Source organism: Passer montanus, unplaced genomic scaffold (assembly GCF_014805655.1).
Source record: "Passer montanus isolate IOZ18808 unplaced genomic scaffold, ASM1480565v1 scaffold11, whole genome shotgun sequence".
In the NCBI taxonomy this organism is placed as follows: Eukaryota; Metazoa; Chordata; class Aves; order Passeriformes; family Passeridae; genus Passer; species Passer montanus.
Window position 1 is genome coordinate 2,045,824 of NW_024357613.1, and position 19,040 is coordinate 2,064,863.

The following is a 19,040-nucleotide window of genomic DNA, read 5'->3' on the forward strand; positions in this document are numbered from 1 at the left end:
GGCTCTACAGCTCACAAAATGAATAAAGATAAAACCAGCCAAAATCCTAAGAGATTGTTTAGTTGACAAATTGAGTACTGTCTGCTTTGTTAAAATGGATTTTTTTTAAAATATACAGTATTCATAGTCTTAAAAAAATAATTTCCCTCTGTGAAGCAATTGAATTACTTTAAAATTTTATGCTTTATTACTTCTGTATATTACCATGCAACTACAGCAGAATGCAAATGCAGAAAAATAGTCTTCAAAACAGGTTAGACATAGGCTGGAAGGAAGGTAGAAAATCATGGGTTTCTTGGTATGCACAGCTGCAGACTAAGTGCAGTATATAGAAAAAGAAATGTTATTCTTTTCATATAATCTTAAATTCAACCATTAATAAATCTGACCATGAAGAATGCACCTATATATTGCTTAATGAAACTGTAGTAACTGTAGTTCAGTACAACACTGAAGCATTTTACACTGAAGGATAGAATTTCATATGAAATTAAACTTATTTTTAAGTACTACAGGAAAATATACTAAACAAATCATTTGAAATACCAACATTCAGCATTTTTTGGTAATCTCTTGCAGGTGTTTTTTAAGCTTTTGTATAAACAATTTCAGTACAACACTGAAGCATTTTACTGAAGGATAGAATTTCATACGAAATTAAACTTATTTTTAAGTACTACAGGAAAATATACTAAACAAATCATTTGAAATACCAACAGTCAGCATTTTTTGGTAATCTCTTGCAGGTGTTTTTTAAGCTTTTGTATAAACAAAAAAACAGTAAGCAAGTTATTGACAGGCTGGCCTAATTATTTGGTTAGCAATGTATATCTTTTACAATGTATTAGAGCAATACAAAAAAACCCCAAAAAAATAAAACAGCAAAATACCTTTGCCTGGTCTGTGACAGACTGAGGGTGTTCTTGTGATGCAAATAAAAATCAGTGGGAAGTTCCCAGAGATGTGGCTTTCCTTCTACAGGCTTGAACACTCCCAGAAAGAGATTGATAGAATCTTGCCTGTCTGCATCTGTTAGACAAGAGGCACAGTTAACACCAGGAGCACAGCACAGCTCAAGCCCATTCAGACACTGCTTCTCTTTGCTCCTCTGTCTGTGTCCTGTGACTGCTGCAGGGCCCTCTGGGCTTCAAGCAGCACCATGGAACTTCATTTACAGCAGAGCTGCTACACAGCAGGGCACGTGGGGCTGGTACCAACAGTGCCTCTTCCTTTGGCTTCTCCCCCAGGCTTGGCAGGAGTCGGACCTCACACTGCAACTCTGTCTTCCACATGTGTGCATGCAGCACATGCATGGAGTAAGGCATGTTTCAGGAAATCTGACATATCTTAGTGAATTTACTGCAACCTAAATAACTGAAAAATGACTTGATGAAATTAAACAATATCCATACAACACAAGTTTCCAACAAAACATACAAATGATGAATTCTTTGGGATTTTCTTGCCAATACATAGTAAAATGATTAAATTTCACAAACATCTTTTAGTAATTTGGACTTGTTTCCTGTTGGTTTAAATAATCAATTTAGCTTGTCATATTCTAAGCTACATCAAATTATCACTCAATACGTGTCTTACTTTTTCTCATCCTTACAGCTTAATTAGTAGTAATTATCCTAAGAGCATTGAGGTCAACAGATGAAAATACTTTCTCGTAAGACTAGATTATTTTTAGATTCATGTATTTTAATGATTGACAAGAAGTAATGTGTGGCTAAGAGACATATTTAGGAAGCAGTGATAGTAGGCCTCTTCCAGCTCTGCTCTGAATCTTATATACTGTATGACCCCAAGGGAATCACTAAAATTTTATGAGTCTGTTCAATTCAGGCACATAAAATACACAAGCATTAAAAAAATGTTTCTCAGATCAGAAACACAAGGAAAGGCTGATTCATGAACTAGCTAACCCTCAGATTTTTATATGCATTTTAAAGGATATATGATTGATAGCAACAATAATAAATGCAGTGTAGCAAATCAACATCTTGTTCTAAAACTGTTTCCTTTTTCTCTGCTTTCTTAGAAAACTTAAAGAATAAAATTATCTCTCTCAATGTGCCACATTAACAAGCTAGTTGTTGCCCTCTGAACAGGCAGTGTTGGACAGTGAACCTTTAAATTTCATTGAAACAAATATTTTAAAACTCCATACTAAAAATGCAACAAAGTAAATATGACACTGAATGTTACATTTCAACAATGTCATCTTCAAACACAAGGAAAGCATACAGCACCAAAAATATTTGCCTCAAATGGGATCAAATACCAAAATCATAACTAAATTGGGGAAAGTGTGCAGTACCTTTAAGAAAATTTCATACAAGGACAGTATTGACTTCAGTAAAGACTAATGTCTGTGTATTTTCCTACAAGTTCATTGAGATGACATGATGGACTTTATTTCTAAATTTTTTCTTCTTTTTTAACATCTTTTTTAGAGCACATTCTTTTATTACTAGAACACATGCATATCATGACTATACTTGCAAGCAGACCACATTCCCAAACGTGAACCTAGAACTTTGCTCAGATTTCTACCCAACCATTTCAGTGGCTGGCATAAACAGCTCAGAGATTTGTTCCATCTTCTATGTCACAGTACAGGTGACACTGCAAGTGTGCTACATTTGGCTCAAAAGAATTGATGAAGCCAGACTTTATTGCCAATGCAAACAATAAGAGACCACATTACTGAAATAACAATTTCTCTATTTCCCATTTAGTTTGGACAAATATGATACACAAATTATGTGATTTACATTCAGAAAAGTTACTCTGAATGGTGCACTCTCAACATTGTTATATACACAAAAGCAATAATTTCAGCCAAAGAAAACAGAGATTATGGAAGTATTTCTAGCCATTGTCCAACTCACTGTTTTAAAGTACACAGTCTCTAAATAATTGCAGTCTGCTAAGACAAAGAAAAAATGGTGCTTCCACCCTTGGCTATGCAACTTTTGTGAGAAAGAGTAATAGAGGACTGACAGAATATTTATAACATGGTAGCATTCAGTGTTTGCACTTCTGACTTGTCTTAGACCGTCCTTTGATCATTCTTTTAGATCTTTTGTAAGACTTCTAAACATAAAACAGTTGTTTTTTTATTTTTCATAAGATAAGGCTCAGCATTTTTCAAAGAAGTTTTCCCTTAGCAATGTTGCCCAGAGGAAAGTAGAACACTCAGTATTCAACTAATCAGTGTTATGAGCTAATAAAGAAATAAGTTAATATTTTACAGCTTAACTGAAAAAATTTGCTTTTTTACTTGGTTTTTGAATTTAATTTTGCCTTTTCTACCACAGATTTAACCGTTTGTAGTTCCTATTTACAAAAACAATTACACGCATTACAGCTGGCTTTGTTTTGAGCTCTCAGAAACAACACAAGAAATACTCCACATGAAGCCTTATACCTGTATTTAGATTTACCAGTTTCCTTATATTTGCTGAAGACATTCTGTCCAACATTTTAAAACTCTGCAACACCTGCCTGCTTCTCTACTGATCTACAAATGTCACTGACAGATGCAGTGCTACATGTGTGCATTTTCTAAATAAAGGGCTGCATGCAACAACACAGGATAAATAAATAAATCATCAAATCAGAATACCTATTTGAGATGTTACTAAATTATTTGGAAATTATAGTATAGAGGAACTCTGTCATAAGGTTATAGTGTAGATTATTGAAACCTCATGAGTAAGATGTTTTGCAAACAATGGCTTGAAAGAAAGCACTTAAATTTACCTGAGAAAGCATTACTGTAGTATCTTGAGAGTGTCTGCATAATATCTTTGGAATGCTGAGTCCATGGGGCAATCTTTCTATAAGTTTTTACTCTGTGGACAAGCTGAGAGCCTCCATACTGCAGAGAAAGTGTGTCCCCATGATCTTCATACAATTCTTCAAATAATCTGAAGGAAAAGCAAAATGTGTCATCTATGAAACTTCTGAATATAATTTTTTAAGAAAAGATAGAAACTTTCTACAAGTGCAATACAATTTCTTCACCTTTATTCAGATAAATATGTGAAAATTTTATTCAGACATAATAATTACTGAGAAGGTTTAGACTTTGAGATTTTCATTACTTTTTGACATAAAAGCAGAGATTCACACAGAGCATGCAGTTCTGTAGATTCAGGAAGAAGATTAACATGTCCTACTACTTAATGGGGAGAAAATAAACTATATATCTTCACTAATCAAGGCATTTTTAATGCATGAAAAGGACAGAACACATCAATATCTCAAGCTACATTTTCTGCTAAGTACACCAGGAATGAAATTAGCACAACTTTCCAAAAATCTCTAGTTACAATAATGATGAAACAAAGACACAAAATGAATAAACATGACTTGTAAGGAAAGTGTATGGCAGTCAGGTAACATTTGCTGGAGCTGGAAAATCTTGATGTAAGCAGAAAGCAAAATGAATTGGCTAAGAATTGACTTGAACAAGGAGAGCTGGCTAAAAAGTCCTCTGGCATCAAGAAGTTGACACTATCCAAACTGGGACTAGTCCAAATAGCAAAAATTAAACAAGCTTCCAATCAATGACAAAAACAAGACAAAAAGAGGCTATCTCAAGGAGATGGTGCTCAATCTAAAAGATAAGAGACTGGAAGGTGCTTCTCAGAAATGGAGACTATGGCCTTGCTTGAGCAAGATTATGACAAGGATGACATTTTGCTACAAAATACTGGCAGTTTAGTTAAGAGGCAAAAAAACCCCAAACCAGAACAAAACAAGCCCCAACACCTCCCCAGGTGAAATGAAATGAAAAAGGGAATGAAAAAGTAAAGCCTATCATTAAACCTGTTGGAATGTGTTTCACATCAGTATAGCAAGACAAAGTAACTCAGGTATCTGCATGTAATACCTGCAGAGCAAAGAAGTCCTTGAGGAGTGAAAAGGAAGATAGAAACAAACTTTTTTTTTTTTAAAGCACCAAAACAAGACAACGAGAGCATTCCCCTAATAAAGTTTCCAACAAAAGGGACAGTATTGCATATGTAACCTAGCAACCATCTGACTGAAGTTCTGCTGGAAAGGAGCTGGATGAACACTTATCTGAGAAGCAAATCAATTTCTGTAAAAACTAAATAGCTGTCCAGCAAATCTTCAGTCCAAGGTTAAGTACAATAAGATCAATTAGGAGGAAACATCTGCTAAGTAACTTTAAAAAAACAGAAGTAAAACCCTAAAAGAACAGACAAAAAAAAAAACCCCAAAGAAATAACCCCAAACCCACTTGCCTCCACAGAAATTGTTCAGAGAACACAGGACTATGTATGAGAATCTCATTTCTTTCTTTGGGCTGGGTGGGTTGGTTTGTTTTTGTTTGACCAGCAGCCCCAGGAGGCTGCACAGCAACTGGTATTGGCAGCAGGAACTATTTACTCCCAGAGGTATAGAGCAGCTCCCAGCAGCTGGGACACGGTGGATCAGAGGCACTGCTAGCACACCCAGGAAGCCACCAGTGGGTGCTCTCCCTGGCCACCAGGCAGAGGCCAGGAGGCACCCCCCTGCACAGCGAACCAACATGCTGCAGGAGAGGTGGTTTCTGCAGCACATACCAGCTTCAGGCAAGTGCTGGAAACTAATGGGAAAAAAGAGAATGAGCTGAAGGTATATCTCAAGTGAAGGGGACTGAAGCCCAACTACTTGTGGTTTCTGAATACAAGTTTGGTCTCCATACTCTAAAACTATTAAACCACTAGTTAAAATCAGCAATGAAGCCACAAGTTTCACAGTAACAACAACAGCTCAAAGGAATAAAGCAAAGCACCTTAAAAACTCTTACATTAATTTCTGAACCATGTATTCAAATTAAGCAGCTTAGCTCACCCTGACCCCCAAAGCATTTCAATACAAATGCTGGGTTTTCATAAAGAGTTTGAGGATGCTTGTATAAGTACCATCGACATTTGATCTGAAAGAACAATCTTGCCAAAAAACTTTTCTTCAATAAATCAAAAACCATGAAATCTTCCCAAAGAAAAAGCAGGAAATAGCAAGGTAAGATGTACTTCTATACAATTATCAGTTTGGCATTCTCCATGAAAGTATGTATTTCAGTTTTCACTCTCAGTCAGCATTTTGCCTTAAGCAATTGAAACAAGTGTAAAAAACTGGGGCAGAGGTTTTCTTAAATTTATTTCAAAGGAAAACACATCTCTAAGTTTAGGCATATAAAAAGGATGAAGTCAAGCACTTACACCATAAGACTGATTAATATTCTTTCCTGGAAGATCGAACTTTCAGCATGACAGGATTTTCTCAAGATTTCAAGTATCAAAGACATTTTAAACTTGGATGAATAAACATGAAATCATTCCAGCAGAAATAACTGTACACTTCTTCTACATGGACATAATTCTCCATAATCTCTTGACTCAAAGTTAAAAATTCAAACCATGACACACTCTATTAATCTATCTTACCTTACAGCATCTGTATCAAATTGTAAATTTGGTTTATCAATCAATCCCAATGAATACAACTGGTAGGCCAAAGCACATTTCCCCACCATAAACTGGGCTGTGTTAGTGCGATCTAAACAGTCCACACAGTTGGTTCGGAGGACTCCAGTCTGGTAAAGCAATCCAAGTAAGAGATTTATCTTAATCAACAAATTAATACACTTATGATTATTACTTTTTTTACTCCTAGCTAATTCTTATCAAATCTCAAATTATGTCAAATTTTATCTGCTCTGCTGTTTGTCCAACCTCAACAAATCACCTCCAGTGATCAGCCAGCACAGGAATGGTCACATGTTCTCTAACTTGCAAGAAATACAAAATTATGAATGGCAAGCATAATCAAAGCAACTAATGCTTCTTAAGAATATGCCCTGTGTTCAGAGAATGTAACTGTAACATTCAGGTATAAATTTGATACTGGATGGTTTGCAGCTTAGCCAGTACTTATCTGACCTTAAAGGAAGACATGTTTCTAGTTTTACTTTCTTTTAGTTATGGAAACTGTAACAATGTACAGAATACTCAGCACTGGTGAAAATGTCAGTAACCCATGTTCATGTGTATGAATATGTTAGCAGGGTTAAGTATGTGCTTATCTTATACTTATGTGCTTAAATATGTTCTTCTGTAGAACATTTTATGACACAGTTTGCTAAACTGCTGCTGGTTTAACTTTCACTGCACTGGTAACATTACAGACTGAACAGTAATGGAAACCAGTTTAAAATACAAACATTTCTCAGACTAAGTCCAGCAAAGATGCAATTCCAACACCACAAGGTTTTGGGGTACCATGCAAGAACTTAAGGCCCTAATTCCCAATTAGATTGTTAGGAAGGACAGCCATAATAATATATACTATAAATATTAATTTAAGAGCAGTCTGTGAGTGACCAATCAGGCATTTAAGTGAAATGATTGACCATTCTTTGGGAATGCTGACCTACATCACTATAACTATGAACTAAAAAAGTATATTTTAGTACCTGCAAGCGACCAGTGGAAACAACACAACCTCCCAGTTCATTCCACCTGAAAAAGAAACAGAATTACTTTCAAATTATTTCATAAAATATCAGATCGTATCATGTATTGATCTACTCAGTGACAAATAGTTACTTCTGGATTTTCAGCTACTTGAGAGATTTCATCTGCAGCAGCCTAAGCAAATACAGTTTCTATTTAAAAAAAAAAGTTTTAAATTTTGTATTTATAAAACCATAAAATCCACTGGTTAACAACAAACTCAGTAGCATTTAGACAACAATTATCTTATTAATATGCTTCAAAAGAAGTCACTTAGTAATTTCCAAATTAATAAGTCTTAAAATAACAAATAATTTAATAAACATAGAAATTCCAAACAGCTTTCAAAGGAATAGGTGCTATTCATTATGCATCAAATAAATTATAGGTACTTTTCATCTGGACGCAAGATGCTGCAGTAGGAATCAGGTCGATTTACAAAAAATCCAGTCTTCTTCACTACACTTTCTGCAATCACATTCAGTCTGTCAAGGACATTGCAAAGTTTGCTGAGGAGAGGGGAAAAAAAAAAGAGACAGACAAGATACATTAATACTAAAAAAAAAATCTCACTACATAAAAAGTTTTTTCATAACAAAAATTATTTAAAAACAGGCCCATATTACAGCTTTATTAATTCAACAATAATTATGTCTATGGTTTTCTTAGATTTTACAGAAGAGAGAAACTGACTGTATCTGAGCAATTTTGCTTCTTTTTGATAAAAAATATTACATAAACTAGAAGCAAAAGACATAAAAAAACCCTAAAGCTCCTTGATTTTTCCATCACACAGATTTTTTCCTACCAAACCTTCTGTGATTCAAAAATATGAATGAGGCAGAAAAGGATGCATGATAATCCTGAATCACATTCCCTTGTTTTGTTTGCAAGTTGATGCTTTGTTCAGTAACATTTGCTTCCATATGTGCATTGCAGCTACAAGTACTAGTACAGACAAGACCTTTTCTACCTTTTAGTGTATTTGGCCATATCCCAGGGTATATATATAATTGCATGCTCTGGGGGTAAGAACTGGTTGAGATATGTCACAGCAGCAACAAGTTCTTCACTGAGAATCCTTTCGTGCTTTCTTTTTTCACGTTCCTTTAACAAAAAGAAAAGGAATTTAACATCAAAATTTTCATTAACAAATATATATAACCCATACACATGCACACGTACATATATGCATATATAATGGAAATCAAAAGAGGAAGCTGTAACAACAGCAGGCAGTTCTTCATAAATAGTACAATTAAAATAAGAACAGAAAAGGTAGAAAAATCAGAATACTCTAGGTTTTTAACAACCATTTTGTATTAGTAGTAAAAGTCACATGTTTTAACTGTGCATAACCATTGGCTGAAAAATGGTATGCTGTAAGCGTAAAGAAGAAAACACAGAAAATAACCTTACATCATAAAAGTTGTAATGTAGATGAAGTGAAGAACCACAAAAGAGAAGCAAAAGCACAGGCATATATTCAATTGTGGAATATAGAAGGATAAAAGGAAATTCTTCTCCATTACGGGCAGGAGATGGCAAACAACAGCTTCCATCTCCCAGTCTTGCAAAAATTTTTGAAAATTAGAAGTGTGTTGTCATTGCCTGAATATAACATTGGTTTTCATAGAACCACAGAATGGTTTGAGTTAGAACAGACCTTAAGGTCATCTAGTTCCACCTTCACTTTGAATGGAAGCATACTATTTCAGTAGTTTTTAGTGTTAAATTAAATTTAGTGATAAATTTATTTGGACTTAGATCTAATGGGAAATAGCAAAAACCTGAATAGAACAGTGAAAGATTACTGTAAGAAATCTCTAAATATGGGAAATTTGGTTTTTGAAGAGCTGTAGTGGAGGCAGAGTTATGTACCATATCCTGTAGGATTTATGAAGAAAATATTCCACTTGTAAGCTAATATTAGTTTAGAACATAACCAAAATTACACAGCGACTCTACAGAAAGAAGCATAATATTAAAAATCAAACACATAGAACATATTCAAAATATTGTACCTTCACAAGATTCAATATAATAATGGGAGAGCCAAATCTCTGAAGCATTTGGTCGAAGTGAAGAGCAGCAACGTGTGCATAAGGATCTGCTTGGTCCACTGAAACAAACATAAATTGAAGATGATAATTGTAGAGCTGTAGAATTTTCCCTTAATAGTACTCTTCAGAAAAGATGCATTAATTCTCTGGTAGTAATGACACAGTTAAATACTTTCCCCTCTTTTCATGCAAAAGCTGTTAAAAAAATATTCCCTTTGCCAAATTGTAGGCAACTTCTTAAATCTTCATGAAATGCTTATACAGAACAATTATTCTGGCCCCATTAATCTCAGCCCAGACATCTTCCACCATTTTCAACAGGTTTAATATTTTATCCACAATACTAAGATCAATGTAGCTAACTTCACAAAGTACCACAAAGAAAGCTCACATCTTCAAACAGGAACATTTCCTATTTGATTTCTAAATGTAAAGTCTAAGATCGAGATTTTTTTTTCTTAATTTTTAACTTTGAATTATGGTTTCACAAAGCACAAGTGAAGAGACAATTTGTTTCATTTCTGAAAATTCAGTTTTCACTTATTCTCTCAGATGTTCCTTTAGGACACAGCACTAACCATAATCTATCACAAAGAATAATTTGTACACACGTGTTATGGGTGGCTTAGGCATCATAGTTGAAATATCTTGAGACCAGTACAGAGGGACAGACCCTCGAACCTGAACATAGGAAGAATAACTCCCCGCAGAAAATGACATAACTGAAGCATCATAAAGTATTTGTTCAGTTTCCACTTCATTAGCAACATCTCCCTAAACCAAACAGAAATACACATATGATGTAGACATGACATTCAAAGCTGCATGCAGTACAGAGAATTGATCATTACAAACAGAGCACAATTAAACTGTGAGACACTGAACCACAGTATTGAGAACAACACCAAAGGTTAAATTCCCATTTGTCCCAAATGAATATTACTATTTTTTAATTTTTTCCCTCAGTTTGAGAAAAAACATTATCTCCAAGAGTAAAAAATCAAAACAAGTGCTGAAAAACCAAGTGACAAAAATCAAAACAATTTAGAACTATTAAATCTATTATTTTAGGAACAAGTTTATTATGCCAACAAAAACTGTAATGATATCTGTGATATCATCTAATAGCAAAATTTATAGCCAAACCCTTAACAACCCTCCAAACCATTTCAGCTCTTCAGTCAGTCAAGTTCAAGCTTTCATACTGGGGAGGGGCAGGAGGAAACAACCCCTAAAATCATATTTAATTTACCTCAGAGTTTGATCCTCGTTTCAGAAAACGTGTTCCAGCAAATTTGCTTGATCTTCTGGCTATCAGAGTGACATATATAGGGCGGCCATATATTAACAGTTCTTGAAAGAGAAGTTAAGGTTTACATGTCACGTGCAATTTTTTGCTCACTTACTTTATGCATGCAAAAGAAAGGTCTAAAAAAGTGTATGAAAAGTGTATGAAACCTATATATCTGATTTACTAAAATCACCTTAACAGTGGTATCATTTCCAGACTTATTTTGCAGCTGGAAGAGAACATTGCCCTTTCCAACAATCTGTTTTAAGAATTTGGAAAGCAAGTCTACATTGCAATAAATCACCCACTTTTCAGAACCTACAGAAGAGAAGCAGCCTTTCTATTTTATGAAATGACAATGGAGATGAAATAGATACAAGATACACTAGCACTGCAAATGCTACCTTTGTGAATATTGGGATTAAAACTTCAGAGCTTCATTTTCAGGTGAAGTATATTAGTCATCCTCTAATTATTTGTTTGGAAAAATATACAAATTTGCAACCACTTAAGTAACAATAACTGAAAGCCAGAGGCAAACACACTATGGATGCAGTGGTGGCTTTTTTACAATCTTTTTCCATTTTACTAAAACCAAACAGAATCAGAGCCTAGTGTGACTACCATTGCTTCCTCAGCGTTAGGGAGGCACAAGAAACAGTTAAGAAGATATTTGCTCACTCCTGCAGCTGCAGGCATAATGTTGGTGGTGAGATCCACCTTTGATTAAGTAAGATCACAAATGAAATAGTGGCATACAAAAACAGATCTAGCTTTTTGTCTGGTGACTAAGCCAATGATCAAGAGTCTTACAATCATAAAAAAGCAAAATTAAGTTTTGCAGACACCACTAACGTTAACTTCATAATTGTATTTGCTTCCCCAGAAATTTTAAGCTAACATGATAGTGTTGGTGAATAAAACAGTGTCTTTGTAATACACTAAATTCTTAACACATCACCTGACATTTCTTTGGACTGTGATATGCATTTGGACCTTTGCTCCTCCTGCTACAATGTACATAGACTCTTTTAACCATTTAAAATAGTATATAGTCAAGAAAAGAGATTTTCACATCCTAGTGCACCTCACACAACAGGGCTGAAGTTCCATCATTGTCTTCAACATAAAGACAGTAAACACAAGAATTTCTGCAAATCTCAGTGACTAAAAAATGTTTTAGAGAAGATTAGTAGGAGAGCATTTCTATGGCAATGTCATGGTTTAATCAGATCAGTCAGCAGTTCAGTTCTCCTTTGCTTTTCTCCCTTTCCTCAAACATCTGCGAAAAAATACAGCTGAGCCTAAAAATCCTCTCAAGTTCTTTACCACTAAACCCCACACTTATAAACAGAACCTCACTGAAAATGCAATCTACCTGTCTTAGGGTGCTCTTACAATAACTATATTTCTTACTTGGAAAGTCATGAAAATAAAACCCAAATCATAAGTATAAAATAAAGTGGTACTTATATGACAAAGAAATAATTCAATGTTCAAACAGGGTTTTTTCAAAATTGATAAACCAAAATTCATTACAACAGTAGAAGGATACTTGATTGTCCACAGAATCCATGAATAATATACAGGAGCCAGTCACGATGAACAGCATCTCTTACTGCTTCCAGAAGCTTGGCATTCCACACGTACTTCTCGTAAGGCTTACTGCAAATCCCAAATACACCTAGGAAGTTGTTACAGTGAAAATGCATTAGCAATTAAGAAACAAGCACACCTGCTTTAAAATCCAGGACATTGGATCTTTGTTCTGATTTTCCCTTCACTGCACCTCAGTGTAGCATTTACTTGCATCCTTGAGGTTTGCTGAACACAGATAATTCCAGGAATATGCTGAAGTCCAGCCTTTATGAGGATTTGCAGTTTTTCTGGAGTTGGCAGTCACTGTTGTGACTGAGTGCCTTCATGCAGAAGTTACTGATATACTTCAGTATTGAAAAGAGATGTTTACAGAGTAGTATCAAGGGATTTGATAACAAGAGAAATAAAGTTGTGAATTCCTCCATACAGGAGAACTTTATAAGTTTCTCAATTCTGCATCACCTCTAATTACCTACTAGGTTCTGGAAGATCATGAGCATCAATCCTTTTTCACATGATTCAACAGTTTTCCTTATTTGCACTAACACAAAGAAACACAGCTATTGTAGACCCTCAAGTTAAAATTCTGTTTCTGATATATCTGGAATCAGAGTCTTCTATTCCAAATATCAGGTCCAAGATGACAACTGTCACTGAAAGGTGGTAGAGGGAATTGAATGAATCTGAAACTTAGAAGAAATAGGACAAGAATTCTACTGCTTGTATTTTTTCACCCTTTTTTCAAATTAAGTTTCTGACAGGAAGATTTATATTGTAGCACTATGAATGCCAATTATAGCAGACAACTACAGCAGTCAAGTGTTCCACTGGATAAAAAAGGAGTTCTTTTTACAGACTGCAGATGAAAATGCAGCTGTTAAACAAACTATTGCAACCTAGACCCAACTTACTGTAAGCCCAGGGAAAACTGACGTAACAAAAATATTTTCATCAAGGAGTTTAGACAGTCAGGAGAAGCTGGTCACAAGCACTTAGCCAGCAATTTTTTCTCTTTCTTACTACTAGCAGCATAAGATACTACTAGCATTCTTACTTTGGTGAGAATTAATTCTTAAATGACAGGTGGCTATTTGTTACACATATTCTATGATTATACAGGTGAGTAGCACACAGAGCTGATGGGGTCAAGGTTAGGACATCTTCACCTTTGATTGTTTTTACAATGACATAGTAGAGATGGTGCCTTTGTAAGAATTCCTGAGGGATCCTCCAGATTAGAGTCTTTGCAGAAGACAAATTATTGCTCTCTTCATTCCTTATGGTCCTTTCTGATATTGTAGTATTTGATAATCAGCTGCTGGTATCATGATATATATGACTATGTCACTAATATCTTTTTCTTGGGGGCATGGGGGTTTCATTCAACAGAATAAAATTAAGAATTTCAGAAGAAACTTTCTCTGTGTGTGTGTGCACGAAGAAAAAGGAAGAGAAAATAGTTTTTCTCTCTGGCTGCTCATCTTTATACTCTTATGAATACATTAGACCCAAACTGAAGGCTGAAGTTTCCAAATGAAATGAGTAATTTTTCTTATGTTTCTTGATAGGGATTACTACAGTAAGATGATGCTAATTTCATAAAGTTCCTCTGTTGTCAGTATTCTCCAATATAAAACAAAAAAAAATTATTGGTACTTAATCAGTTACTGAATCCCACTCTCCTTGTAACTCATTCCTGTTGGGAGACTCAAAAGTCAGTTGAGTAATCAATTGCTGAAAAATGTCAGCATGCTCAGTCATCTTCCCCAGTTGCAATGCAACTTAAAACAATGACTACACACCTCTAGAAATCACATTGTTCACATTGAAATGTATTTGGCACTTCACAAAATCTTTTATTAACTCACAACTGTTAGGACATTACTGACCAACAACAGAAGACATGAATGTTTCTCAAAAGTAAACCTAAGTGGAACATATTTTAAATGTACTCATGACCAAAAACATCAGTTTAATTAGATGTGTTTTCTTACCACTTCCCCCCTGTGTTGAAAGTCCTTCATCTTCAAATATATCAAAACTCTCTTGTCGGGTCTGGGTTGTTTCAGTTTTTAGTGTCTCAAGTGGCATTCTCAGGACAGTAAGATTATACTGAAGGGAGTGAGACAGATCATAGCTGTAACTGATAAACAGTTAACATTTATTAATAATTGTAGATGCAGAGGAATTTTCTGAAAGCCCTTACTTTTCATCCGTACTTATATTTAACACAGTACTATTTTAAAGAAAAGACTTCTGAACAACAAACAAAGATTCTGATTCTATAAAGGCAAATTATACAAACGATTTCCAAAAGAAGCTTTAAAAACTGTTTACAAGGACTGAAAAAGTGTTTACAGTCTTCTTTTAACTGAAAACTAAACATATCTTTTGAACAAAGCCTATCAAGAAGCTTAATTCACCATGTCCCAAGAACCATTCCAGAGGTTTTTAAAAAGCTATTCCATCAGAAATATCTATATACATTGACAACCTCATTTTTCTGATATTTAAGTGATGCTACTTTCTAACTGCTACTTGAACTCAAAACAGCCAAAAAACTGGTCCACAAAAATGGTATTTGTCCCCAAATTTATGATGGCAGCACAGATGTATATTAAGGCACTGGCTGCTGAATAAAGAAAAGGGGTTTTTTAATTAGTTCCATAATTGTTACAAATTTTCCACCTCGTGTCTCTTTTACTAACACTCTATACTAATGGCTAATTTTTTAAGCTACTAGGCTTCTTCCAAAGGAGAAACCAAAGGTACACTACACTTAAAATCACAAATACTCCTATATTTCCATTTTAGTCTAAGACAGCATCAGTGCTTACTGGTCTTCATGTAAGTTCTAGATATTCATTAAAAATCTAAAGAATTATTTAAACATTAGACCTTTAGATTTATCACTAATGATAACAAAGTATAACCCATGCATCCACATATTTCCATAATAATGTCCTGACCCATCTGTTAGGGGAAAAAAATTTCTGTAACATGCTCTGTTTGCATATAACAGAACCTTTAAACAGTATCCCAGTTAGAGACATGTTCAGGCTGTTTCCCCCACTCTACTCTTAGACCATATGTTTTCTTATAATTGATTTCTAATTTTCTTCAGGATTTATATAAAAATCATGCAGAAAAATGTGTTATGTTTTCAGCCAAGAACAATTTAAATAAAGTTGATAGATTAAAAGGATTTTGAACAATAAGAAAGAATACTAGTATCATCCTATGTTTCTCCTTTTGAAAGTGAAAGTTAGGCTAAATATGCAGTTTAAACACAGAGCACAAAAACACTTTATAAAAAAATTATTTTAATGAAAAATAAAATGAAACCAGTAAATTATCTGTCAGTAGGAAAGTTCATTTATGCCACACAGGATTTGTGCCAAAAACATACTTTTGTATAAGTCATTCACTTACTCATTTTTTTCTGTAAAAGAAATGTTATGTATGTAGTTTATCTTAATTCTACAGTTTTAGCTTGGAGAAAATAAGTCTTTGGGAAGACCTCGCTATGGCCTTCCAGTACTTTAAGAGGGCTTTTAAAAAAGGAGGGAGAGTAACTTTTTACATGAGCAGATGGTAATTAGACAAGGAGGAATGGTTTTAAACTAGAACTGGAGAGATTTCGGAGGAAATTCTGTACTGTGAGTGCAGTAGGACTGAAACTGGATGATCTGTAAGGTCCCTTCCAGCCCAAACCATTCTATGATTCATTTATGATAAATGTGTTTATTAGAGTCACATAAGAATATTCTCCTTTCCCATCTATGTAAAACCACAGAAACAGTACAAATTTGTCATCTCCAAGCAAAGGAGGTAGCGGGGAGAAATTGTATAGAATTAGAGCTGGGAGACAATGCATGGAAGAAAAACTCAGATTTTACACTCCAAAAAATCTTTCACATGCCAAAGCATGAAACACACATAAAACTTGGATAAGTTTTATCTTCACAGATCCAGCTGAAAAAGCCTTCATTTTCCAGCCTTTTGGTAATTGCAAGAAAGACTTTTTTTTTTTTAAAGTCTTCAAATCTTCTAACTACTACTGCCAGGTTTATCACCACACTTCTCCCATTTTTGTCCCAAAAATACCAGTTAATAGTATCTGGGACACAGAAACTTGTCTCAGGTATGGCATTCATGAAACAATAAACAAGAGAACTGCAGTGCCTAGAAATCCCTATGAAAGACATACCCCACACAGGGTGTATCTTAAATGAGGACCTATTTCTCTACCTTTGCTCCTTAGTCAAGGCAAAGCTTTATTTATGGAAAATGAGATCAATAAAGTATAAATAACAAGACAAGCAATCCTCCTGAAACATAATACTTTTCCAAAGAGAGAACTTCTGCATAATCTGGCAAGGTTGAACATTCTGTAGAAACAGTAGTTACAGTGTCTACTTTTTTCCATGCCATTAATAGTTCTATATTTTTAACCTAATAGAGACTAAATTCCTGGCCAATTGATTAAAGGAGAAAGCAGGTTCAAAGTACACAAATGAAAATGGACAAGCAGCACCATCATGCGTCTTATTTCTACAGAATATCAACCTAAAAGTCTTGGGTATCAAAAACAAAATCTATAATCCTCTAGCAAGTGTAAGTGTACATATTTAAAAAAGGAATAGTAACTAATACCTACCTAAAATAGAAGTTGCTAGAGAGGTCCACATTTTGAAAGATTCTCAGATACCTGGCAAAATAATTCAAGTTGTAGGAAAAATTATTATTTTAATGAGACAGACTATAAGAGGTCATTCAGAGGAAAGAAATTACACACAAGTATTGATTCTTGCCCCATGTTCCCTTCCTATCTTACTGTAATTGTTTTGACAGGTAATTAAACTAGGATGTCAGCATATGGATTAAATAAATCAAATACCCTTTTTTAAAAAAAACCTGAAACTAATGTCTACTCATACACATACTCTGTTTCTTTATACAGTTGTAAAGTTGTGGCTCTATTTTCCACTTATGCACATCAACATTTTCAGGACTTAAAAAAGAAGACTCTCAAAAATACTACAAAAGAAATAAAATTTTTCCATTACTCCCAAATAAATGAACAAAAAAAGAAATATCTAGTAAAATCTGTCATAGTCTTGGAAATTCCCAGAAGAAACCATTACATTGTCTATGGATAATACAGTGGCAGACACCATAAATATGTACGTTAGATAACATGGTCTGCTGCACCTTAAGAGGAGAGACTGAGGTCTATGATCAATCCCACCTCAAAGTGGAAGCTTTTTTAATATTTACTACTGGTTTGGTTAATTACCTGACATCAATTTATCATAAATCATCACTTTCTGACTATTCACACTTAGTACAGACTGTTTACAATTTACTGATACCAGCTGCCTTCTATTTCATAGAAGCAAAGTCACCCTACCCTGATAAAAACATAAAGGCTCAAACTTTTCTCTTACTAAAAAAGTCTCTGAAAAGAAAGAAGCTGTTAAACTTACCAGTGAATCTTTTCACCACCCTTTCCAACTGCAACATTCACAAGATTCTGACAGCACAGAATAATTTAATAATCTATTCAGCACCTCTTGAAGGGCACAAAAGAGCTCTTCAGGTGAGATTAACATCATGCAAAAGCTACTAAATAAAGAACAGTGCCCTAAATTGTACAACCAATATTAGCATTACTTTGCCCTTGCAGGAACAATGCTTATATTAGACACTTCTTGGTGCAGATTTGCTAAACTTAGCTGTGACATTGAGATGTGGGAAATAAACTCTAGAAGCTATGACAGTTGTATTTATTCTCCAGGTTAGAGGCCACAGAACTTGTAGTCTATTTTCCAACCAACAAGATAAAATGGCTTGAATGACATACTAATACAAAAAACCCATGACTGAAGTTCCCAGTTGCAGTTCAACATTGTTTAGAAAATATTCAAAAAGTACACACTATTTACACCAGCATTATTTACCTGGCCTCATCAGGATGACTGACTCTTACAGAGTCATTTGGAATGTAGATCATATTTGTATCTTCTATTTTATATATTGCATGACCTCCAATATCTGCCATTTTTCTTCTTTTTGTTATTAACACAATGTAATAGCCTTCTAAAAACCTGACAAAACCTGTTAAAACAGCATTACAATGTTTTTAGTTGCATATTTGTGTTTATTTGATAAAACATATTTAGCAAAACAGTATCAGAATTGTCTCACACCTTCAAAGAATTTTTATTTGTTTTGAATGTTACATGCATATATGTATATATACACACAGAGTCTTAAAATTCACTCCTATTAATCAATTAAATACATAGTTTTTACTTATTTGCCCTCCCACTGTGGGTATTTTTAATACTAGGTAGCAGAGTCAGGCCACTGAAAATTTGGACTATGTTTCTGTCTACTTAACATACTTGTATTTGCTTTTGCAAGGACTCTCACATGCCTCAGAGTGAGGCATGCTCTATTTACTTCAGATGCTAAAGGTTAATTTTCCAGGGTAAGGAAGAATCCCAGACTCCAATTTTCTTGCCAGGTTCGTGTACTCTC

At 34.5% G+C, this 19,040-nt stretch overlaps 1 protein-coding gene across 1 annotated transcript in view; it reads right to left on the bottom strand.

Moving 5' to 3' along the window:
* FIG4 (FIG4 phosphoinositide 5-phosphatase) overlaps positions 1-19,040 on the bottom strand; it is a 51,523-nt gene that overhangs the window by 18,706 nt on the left and 13,777 nt on the right. Inside the window, exons 4-16 of the mRNA XM_039725878.1 lie at positions 18,458-18,614; positions 17,155-17,205; positions 14,489-14,637; positions 12,451-12,579; positions 10,857-10,957; positions 10,216-10,378; positions 9,566-9,663; positions 8,515-8,648; positions 7,934-8,050; positions 7,502-7,547; positions 6,474-6,622; positions 3,775-3,941; positions 891-1,029 (exon numbers count right to left, since the gene is read on the bottom strand). Of these exons, the coding sequence (XP_039581812.1) occupies positions 891-1,029; positions 3,775-3,941; positions 6,474-6,622; positions 7,502-7,547; positions 7,934-8,050; positions 8,515-8,648; positions 9,566-9,663; positions 10,216-10,378; positions 10,857-10,957; positions 12,451-12,579; positions 14,489-14,637; positions 17,155-17,205; positions 18,458-18,614 (1,600 nt within the window). The remainder of the gene's footprint in view (positions 1-890; positions 1,030-3,774; positions 3,942-6,473; positions 6,623-7,501; positions 7,548-7,933; positions 8,051-8,514; positions 8,649-9,565; positions 9,664-10,215; positions 10,379-10,856; positions 10,958-12,450; positions 12,580-14,488; positions 14,638-17,154; positions 17,206-18,457; positions 18,615-19,040) is intronic.